The 9901-nt window shown below is 40.2% G+C and overlaps 1 protein-coding gene across 1 annotated transcript; it reads left to right on the top strand.

The window, feature by feature from the left end:
• Positions 1–3480: 3480 nt before the first annotated feature.
• Positions 3481–4587, top strand: LOC110701504. The gene is made up of 3 exons (XM_021879145.1): positions 3481–4020; positions 4113–4238; positions 4473–4587. The coding sequence occupies exons 1-3, from the start codon at positions 3868–3870 to the stop codon at positions 4548–4550; spliced, it is 357 nt and encodes a 118-aa protein (XP_021734837.1). The 5' UTR covers positions 3481–3867; the 3' UTR covers positions 4551–4587.
• Positions 4588–9901: the final 5314 nt, after the last annotated feature.

The raw sequence follows: 9901 nt of genomic DNA, 5'->3' as shown, positions 1-9901 counted from the left end.
GTTAAATTATGACATTACAAATAAAAATAGAAGACTACCATTAATATTGAGTATATTGTATAACATAAATACCGTGAAAATATTTTGAGATCTCAACGTGCGATTAGAATTTTCAGATTGAGCTGTCTCATTGCAAGCAAGATGCATGTTGCATACATGAAAATGCAGTACATTATTGGTTCTAGATACCTGCAGCTTATAACTGCTATTGACTCTCTACAAGAAAACAGAAAAAAGAAAGGTCTCAATCACTTTGGGACCTTAGACAATCAAATGAATTTGACACCACAGACAAGCAAATAAGAGAGGCAAACAATGGCTTTAGCTAGTTCTCATAGAAGATATAAAGCAAAGGAAATATGCAATCTCTATGAAGATTTATAAGAAGTAAACTCAAACATAGACTAGAACAACAACAACAATAATCAAATACAAAAACAGAAAAACTGTATTAAAAAAAACGAAAAGGAAAAAGTAATTACCTTTGAGTAGTCTTTGACGACTTGAAGGAGATTTGAAGATGGAGAACTGCCTGAACTAGAGATCAAAAGAAAAAATCAAGAACTTGAAGTAAAAAAAAAACCGAAACGAAAACGAAAAAATCGAAAAAATTAACAACAAAATTACCTTGAGGTTTGACGGCTTGAAGGAGAGGAAGAATTGAAAAAAAAAAAACGAGAATGGAAAAGTCAGAAATAAGAAGTTTAGATCCAAAACAAAAATGAAACGAAAATAAAAACCCTAAATAAAAAAAAGTAAAAAACCGAAACGAAAACGAAAAAAATCAAAACGAAAACAACAAAAATTAACAAAAAAATTACCTTGAGGTTTGACGGCTTGAAGGAGAGGAAGACAAAAACAAAAAAACGACAATGAAAAAGTCAGAAATTAGAACTTAGATCCAAAACAAAAATGAAACGAAAACAAAAACCCTAAATAAACAAACCGAAACAAAAACGAAAAAAATCAAAACGAAAACAACAAAAATTAACAAAAAATTACCTTGAGTTTTGAACTTTTGACGGCTTGAAGCCTTCAAATTGAAGGAGAGGAAGATTTGAAAAAACAAAAAAACGAGAATGTAAAGCGAGAAATCAGAAATGTAGATCCAAAACACAAATGAAACGAAAACAAAAACCCTAATTAGGATTTTTAAAAGTTGAGAAGTTGAGCTTGAGATTCTTGAGAATTTCAGAACGAATGAGTGAGATGAGAACTGAGAAACTGAGAAGTTAGAGAGAGAAACTGAGAGTGAGTAAAACGGCTGAATGGCTGATAGAGTGGACTTGAGATTCTAGGTTTAGGTTTTACTTGTTCATTTGATCAACCGTCCATATTCAATCTCAAGGATTCTCAACATCTAACCGTTCATTTTTTTTTTTTTTGTAGATTCCAGAATTTTCATCTAGATCTAACGGTCTAGATTTTTCTTTGTGCTTTTCTAGGTCTTTTTAACCGTGTTTTTTAATTATTTATTATTATTATTATTTTGAAAGATTATTATTATTATTATTGTTAGTATAATTATTTGTTAATATTATTATTATTACTAGTTTACTACTACAGTACTACTATTATAGTATTATTATAATATTATTATAATTATTATTGTTATTACTATTATTATTATTATTTATTATTATTATTATTATTATTATTATTATTATTATTATTAGTAGTAGTTTATTACTTATAAGTTATAAATTGTAAGAAACGCAAATGTTTCAAAATTGAAATTGATTCAATACGACATAGTTAATAACTTAATGAGTTAATGCACATTAATATCTGACATCTCTATATGTATATTATATATATCTGTGAGTCTGTGACTGTATATCAGTATATATAATAAACTAATAATAACTTAATAAGTAATAACTAATAAAGTAATGAAAATCTAACCATTGATGGGCATTCGTCGTATTATAAGAAATCATGGTCATGATTTCGTGATTTCGTCCATTTAAATTATTAAGTTGTTTGAGTTAGTAATCTAAATAAAGTAACAAACTAAATAACGAATCCATTTAATCTCGTGTAAGTTATAATTTATAAGAAATGCAATGTTTGGAAATGGAAATTGATTCAATACAATATTGTTAATGTATATGTAATTATAGATTAATTATTATGTATATCATATCGTACGAATGTACGGTTGGTATCATTATCATACTATCATAAGTATCATTGCCTCATTGAATTATTGGTATGTACTACAATCGATAAACATATTTACATATCTGATTATTAAAACTTAAAAGTTTAAAACACTTGTTGATCAATCTAATTGAATACTTGTACATTCTTAATTATCGATTTATCGTATTATAAGTATCAACTCATTAAATCATGGTCATGACGCGATCTTTAAAACAATCATGAATTCATGACCCAAACCGCTTATAAACCGAACCGACATGATCCAAACCGTTCATAAACCGAACCAATTGAACTATGTAAACCCTCCACTAAACCGGCCCATTTCAAACTGAACCGACATGATTCGCACCGTTTATAAACCGAACCGATATTGACCCGGGTAAACCCGCCCCTAAACCTTCAAACCAAACCGGCTTGATCCAAACCGTTTGTAAACCGAACTGACATTGACCCGGGTAAACCCGGCCCCTAAACCAACCCGTATCAAACCGAACCGACATAATCCAAATCGTTTATAAACCGACCCGCTTATGACCCAAACCGAATTTGAACCGCAAAGAAATAAACCGAAATCAAACCGAGCCGTGACTAACCCAAACCGAACCAAACCGACCCGCCAGCTAAACTAAACCGTTTCAATCCAAACCGCTCCAAACCGAAACCGACTCAAACCGAGGTCAAACCGAACCGCCAGACCGAAGTCCCACCCCTAGTTATTAGTGACAACAACATAAAAGAAAGAATTATTAAGGAGTACGTAATCTTTCTAATATATATAGAGTACCAAATTAATAAATTTAATTAATTGAAAACTCAAAAAAAAAAATAATGGAAAAACAAACATTTGCCCAAAATAATACTAGAATTCACCTAGGTAGATCCGCCTAAAATTTCCGAATCTGCCTAGGTGGATCCGGAAATTTTAGGCGGATCCACCTATTCTTTTGGGAAGATCTCAAATTTCCAGAAAATAAAAAATTAAAAAAAAAAACTTGACAAATTTTTTAATAAAAAAAGCGATTTTTTGGTGGTGGATCGAAAAAAGTGGGGTTGGATGTCGTGGGGACCGATATGGTGGGTTCGGGATTCACGTGGTACAAATTAGAGGGGACGGTATGATATAATAATAGTCATGGACCATTTTATATTACACTTTAAAAAAAGGGTAAAATTGTCCATTCATGTAAAAATAGGAGCGATGTTTAGCAGTTCACAAAACGGTAAATCATATCCTAGAGCTGTAATCCTTGTAGAATTGTATATCCTTATAACCGACCTATTTTCATCTGAGTACTATAAAAATAGGAAAGCGAATAAGATTTGGTTTAGACGAGACGGTTTCAAAAACACAAAAAATTAGGTTTAGACTGGATACAATTTTCAATCGAAAAAACAATTAGGGCTTGGTGAAAGTGTGGAAATTCTGAATCAATGGAGGTTGAGCGTAGAACATACGAAGAATTTGAAAGATATGAAGACGGATTTGATGATTTCTTGATGAAATACGTGGATGATAATGATGAAGGTAAAGAAGACGGATTCGATGAATTTCTGAGGAAATACGCGTATGATAATGATGAATTGTCGAATGCGGAATAGAGTGATTATGACAATGAGTTGAAGATCTTGAAGAATTTGTTCCAGAAAATTAATCTCTCTACCAAGAATCGTGAATTGCACGCCTTGAATTACATTGAAATTATGAACAAGTTCAAAGATGTTGTGATTGATGTTTCTGACGCCTGCACTATTCAAGTTGATGCTCTTGAATTGATTTCACAATTGAAAGACCACTTCGCTTACTATAATCTCACCGGCTTCTTTGTTGATTGTCACCTCAAATACAACCTTGAGGTATGTTTAAATTTAAATTTCTTGCAATTCCTGTATTTATTTATTTAATTGATTGATGATTGATGATATTCTATAAATTGATGAATTTTCAGAATTTTGATGATCCGATAAAGTACAACTACGATGAAAGAGTTTGTGGTGGTTTAGGGGCAGTTGATGATGTGGAATCTCACGCCGAATTAGCCCGTGAAGCAATCGATAAGTATAACCATCACAAGGTTTGTATATATTAAATTTATTACTATATCAATCGTATCATATCGATATCGTGTATTGTTAAGGAAATTTAATGTTTCTCGGGAATAAATCAACAAGTTTTTCATTATTGTGGGCTTCACAATTGAATGAAATTGTTGATTTATTTACGAAAATGTCAAAAACAACTATGAGAAACTAGGGCATCCCCGTGTTATTATTGTTATTGACTCGATCATGATTGATTTGTGTTGTAGGGAGCAAAGCTGAAGTTGGTGCGGATGATAAAGATGAATGTTATGTTTACCTTTCTTATTCGTTACTGTTTCGGGTGAAAACAATGGGACCTTGCCGAAGGTCCGCTGAAACGGAGAAGACTGGATTCGGTCCAAGTTATGTTGGGCCGAAGGTTTCCTGCACAGTAAACACACGTAAACTAGCCTCGGGGGTGTTGCCGAGGAAGGCCCCTCCGATGCTAAAGTCAGTACAATGTGTAGAAAGAGAACACTATGCAAGAGAATTAGTTGCTTGAGGCTTTTCTTGAATATATGAGAATATATGAATCTATATATGAATGTATGAATATTGATGGCTTTTATACCTCTTCACACATGGAGAAGTTGGGCCTTAGCCCAATTGGCTTGCTTTGAGGGCTGACCTTTGACTTTAGCACAATTGGAGAGTTGAACCTTGACCTTGGGCTTTTAATTGGATCATTTAATGCCTAGGCCCAATTGGACTAAATTGGACCCAAACAACTTGCCCCCCAGACCCGATTTGGAAGGATGACGGGTCGGGTTTGATTTAATTCAGAAAAGGAGGGAAGTAAATTATTTAATTAATCCAAAAATTTGAATTTAAACCGTAATTAATGAGATAACAACGGTTAAGGCGGATGATGGTGGAAGTTGGACGGATAATGGGCAGTTTAATCGCAAGGTCGTGTGTTTAACGGTTACTTAGTGGGGTATTTAAGAGAAATTGAAACGCGGACTCCTCGTATCCCATTCCTGGAGATATAAACAGAGGCGCGTCATCTCTCCTCACTTATTCACCAACACAAACCCAGAATTCTCGAGAGAAACCAAGAACCCGCATCAAAACTTCGCAAATTCCCCGAGCATTAAGCTTAGAAACTGAGACTTGCCACTACGAACTCGTAAATCGGCAACTTTCGCTTCAGATTAAGGTAAATTCCTTTGATTTCAGTTTATTTTTCTTCGAATTCGAACTCCTTCCCTTTTTTTTCGACTTTTTCCTTCGAAATAATCAATGGCAAGAGGAGTTAGAGGTAGAGCCCGTGCTCCAAGAAGAGCAAGGCCAATTCCCGATCCTAGGAACAGGATTGGGACTTGGAATGGACAAAGGCCAGAGTCTGACCCTGCTGAAGGGATTAGGGCGACTCCAATTTCCTCGGCTCCTCCTCAGAGAACGGAGGGGCCGAGCGCTTCTGGACGGGACGATGAAGTTCCCGCTGTCCTTTGGGATATCCTCCCCGGGTTTTCAGAGTGGGAGAATGCCGAAGTAGCTTCGGCCATGATAAAGAACCGCCCCTACTCATGGTGGGTGGAGAATGCCGAACAATATCGGTTTGCCGAGCAAATTGAGTTGCATTACGGCATTTTTGAAGCTGATGGGTATTGGTGCCGAATGCCCGCGGCATCCGATAGAATCCATCGTCCACCCCCGGGGTATGTGGGGGTGTACACAAGACATCTTCAGTACGGGCTGAGGTTCCCTTTGGACGTATTCGTCCGAGACTTGCTGATCCATTACAATATCTCCCTATGTCAGCTAACTCCCACCAGCATCCGAAGGGTGATGACATACTTATGGGTCTGCAAGTTCTTCAAGTATGTGCCGAACCTGCACTGCTTCAAAAAGCTTCATCGGCTAGTGCCAAATATTCAAAGTGGGCACGGAAGCCATGGTTCTGGGTGGTACCGGATTGAGTCCCGGCCCCAGTACCTAACCATGTGGCCGAACGACTCTTCAGACAAGGACTGGAGAGGTCAATGGATTTGGGTTAGGGCACCCACAGATCCGGGCCACCCTTGCGTCTTCAGCGCTCCCCGGTACCTTGCTGAGCCTGATCCCGACATGGGAAGTCTAGGTCCCCCCGCAGATAACGGGCCGGATCCGAACCTTGATCAACAACATATCTTCGGCAAGCTGCCGAACCGGGGGGGGCAGCGGCCGAATGCAGCATATCCCGGAGACTTGGCTCCCCGATACGCATTATGTTTTCCAAGAGAACATGCTAGCAGCTGTTGTCCTCAGCCGAAAGTTTAAGGATGGTAAGCTTCTTCGGCTGGGGCCGAGGCTTTTTAATTATCTCTTTTTCTTCTCTCACTTCGCTTTTTTATGCTGTGCCAACCTATCTGAACTGACCTTTCCCCTTTTCTTTTTCAGAGCGGGACGAGACCAACGTTGGCATTAACTACGCTCGTCTTGGTGTCAACCGAGAACGAGTTGTAACTGATCGGGCCCCGTCTATCACTGAACCGAGGCATAGGGAAGTTCATCTAGACTCTTCCCACTTCCAAATTGAGGTTGTTGCTCTGTATCAGAGGCAGAAGCCTTGGTGGAAGAAGAGAGACCCCTGGTTTCAGCTGCTGGACGAAGAAGCTGAAGCTGCCCGTACAGCCGAAGAGGTTGCACGGGTTCTCGAAGCTTGCGAAGGAGGAGAAGGGTCCTCCAGAGCTGCTGAAGAAGGTAGGGCAGCTGAAGAAGACGAGGCTTTGCTGAAGACCTCGGTGAGCTTTCAGACTTAACTTTGTCTTTCTTCTTTCTTCTTTTTTTTTTTTTTTTTTTCGTACTCACATTCTTCCTTCCCCCTGTCTGTTACAGTCTGAAGAGAGTAACAGACACAGAGAAGGGAAAGCCCCTGTTCGTCCCGAAGATCAAATACAAGAAGAGTCTTCAGACTCAGACATGGACGAGCAGCCTCTTCAGAAAAGGCGCCGAAGAATGGCCATCATCGGCCCTCATGACTTTCAGCGGAGGCCGATGACCATCGGCGTTGCAATAAGGGAACCCGAGGAAGGCAATGGATCGCCGAGGGTTCCCCGGCCACCACCCCAATCACCTCAAAAGACCCCTCCGCCACCTCCTGAGATGGAGGTGGATCAGAGAACTCCCGAATCTAAGGGAGGGGTCCAAGAAGCAATTCAGGAGAGTGCTGCTGAGCACAAAAATAAGGATGCCGTGATGCCCAGTGCTGAGGTTTTCACGGCAGACATTGCAAGAGAGGTTGAGGCTTTCGTCCTCACCCCTGAACAAGAAGAGGTCATAGTAATTGACTCTTCTGAGAAGGATGATGCTGAGTCATCCAAAGCTAAAGAAGCTCCATCGTCATCCTTTCCTTCTTTCCAGACTCTGCAATCTGGAGAAATGGGTTTCTCGGTCCCCCGAATTCCAATCCCAGATCACATCTGGGACCTCATATGGGGTCAGAACCGTGAAGGTGCTGCAGCCTACTTCGGCGATTTTGCTGGCATGTCCGAAGTAGATAGGGCAAGAATCTGGTCGCTGAAGGCCACTGCCGGGATGGGCGAATCCAGCAGATAAGTTCCTGACCCAGCCAGGTCTAACCAACTGCTGATGATGCAGGTGATTTTCCTTGCCTTTATTTCCTCTAAAATTCAGCTCTATTTTTATTTACCTTTATTTTTTTTTTTAACTTGTGCTCCTGTTTTCAGTTCGTGCACAATCAGACTCTCACTGTAGAGCTGATAGATACCCTACAAGATAGGGTAGATGCTGCCGAGCACGACAAGAAGGTAGCTGAGGAGGAATTAAAGCTTGCTAAGCTGAAGCAAGCAGCAGCTGAAGAGAAGCAGCAGAAGGGTGAGGAGTACGAGAAAAAAGCTGCTGAAGCCCTCAAAACCTTCTGCGACGCTATGGAGAAGGAAGTTTTTCCCCCACTGGTGGAAGGGGAAAAATTCCTCCAGGAGCACATGGGAGTGGACGTCTCCAAATTCAAGGCTGCCGTTGAGAGCCGTATTCAGGAAGGAGCTGCTGCACAAGCTGAAGTGCAGCAACGACTAGAAGCTCTTGAAGACAGCCGAATGGCTGCTGAAGAGCTGCTCCAGGCCAGAGATGTCCAACTCTCAGAAGCTGCTGCTGCTGCTGAAGGTTAGAGAGCTAATCTCCATGAGGCTGAGGATCAACTGATGGCCAAAAAAGTTGAAGTGGCCCAGGCTCAGACAAAGGCTTCCCAAGTTCAGCAGGAGCTGAATGAGCTGAAAGGTTCCTCCTCCAAGCTCGCCGATGAGATGAAGAAATCCAAGGAAGACTTGGAGGAGACCCAGAAGAAGCTGGCTGATGCTGAGGCTCTACTCAAAGTCCGTGTCTATACCCAGGAAGAATACGAAATGGGTTTCAGAAACGGGTTCAGAGTATGCCGAAGAGTCTGCCTTCATGCTGAGCCGAAGCTGGACTGGTCCAAATGTGCTGAATGGGTCCAGAATCCCGAAGACCCTCATATGAAGTATGCAACTCCAGTCGAAGCTGAAATTCTTAAGGCTGAGGAAGCCGAAGAGGAAGCTGAGAGAATGGAGTTGGAGGCTGAACAGAGGGAAAGGGAGGCTCGGCAGAGTGCAAAGCTTGCTTCTTTTGCTGCTGGGGCTGAGGCCACCATGGGGCTCAACAATGCTGATCAGTCTGATCCTCGGGCTGAAGCATAGGAACTCGGGCAGTCGTCTTTAGAATCTTGCGGTTCATCATGCGCTTAACTTTAGACTTGCCGCTTTCTGAATTTTTTGCCTTGTTTTTTGCTTCAGCTTGCCTTGTCGTACAACAATTTATTTTTTTGCTTATGTACGTATTTCGGCAGCTGTTATTTTCCGCTTGTGGGCGGCTGCCGATACAGCTTAATTGAACTTGTAGCTCAATTTCTGAGCATAAATTATTTATTTGATGCTCTTTTCTTCAGCTGCTTTGTTTTTTAATGCTTTACTGTTTCTTTCATTCTGCCGAACATAAACTTGCACTGATAGTGCTTCTTGCCCTCCCAGAAATTGAAGTATGACTTCAGCTGAATAAACAATTTCTTCACTTCTTTAAAATGGGTATCCGAAACACAGGGCCAACTGAAGGCAGTGCTTCTGGAATACAAGTCTTACTGAAGATTGACTTCAGCTGAAAATTGGATATCCGAAACACAGGGCCAACTGAAGGCAATGCTTCGGATATTAGCTTTCTGGGATACAAGGCTCAGTTAAGGAAATATCCCAGAATTGTCCATGGACTCATGTCTTTGGAGAACAAGTCTTACTGAAGTTGACTTCAGCTGAAAGACCTGTGTTCTTTAAAAAGACGCATATCCGAAACACAGGGCCAACTGAAGGCAATGTTTCGGATAATGGCTTTCTGGGATACAAGGCTCAGTTAAGGCAATATCCCAGAATTGTCCATGGACTCATGTCTTTAGAGAACAAGTCTTACTGAAGTTTGAATTCAGCTGAAAGACCAATGTTCTTTAAAAAGACGAGTTTTGTCAGCAATCTGAAACCCAGTTACCCGAAGGCGAAGGTTTCAGACGAGGCTGATTAAAACATTTTCAATTGTTGCTGTTATCCTTGATTTTCTGTCTATCTTTGAAAAATGGATACCCGAAACACAGGGCCAACTTAAGGCAATGTTTCGGATAATGGCTCTCTGGGATACAAGGCTCAGTTAAGGC

This window comes from Chenopodium quinoa, unplaced genomic scaffold, assembly GCF_001683475.1.
Source record: "Chenopodium quinoa cultivar QQ74 unplaced genomic scaffold, ASM168347v1, whole genome shotgun sequence".
NCBI classification, from domain to species: domain Eukaryota; kingdom Viridiplantae; phylum Streptophyta; class Magnoliopsida; order Caryophyllales; family Amaranthaceae; genus Chenopodium; species Chenopodium quinoa.
This window is presented reverse-complemented; position numbering and strand designations above follow the sequence as displayed.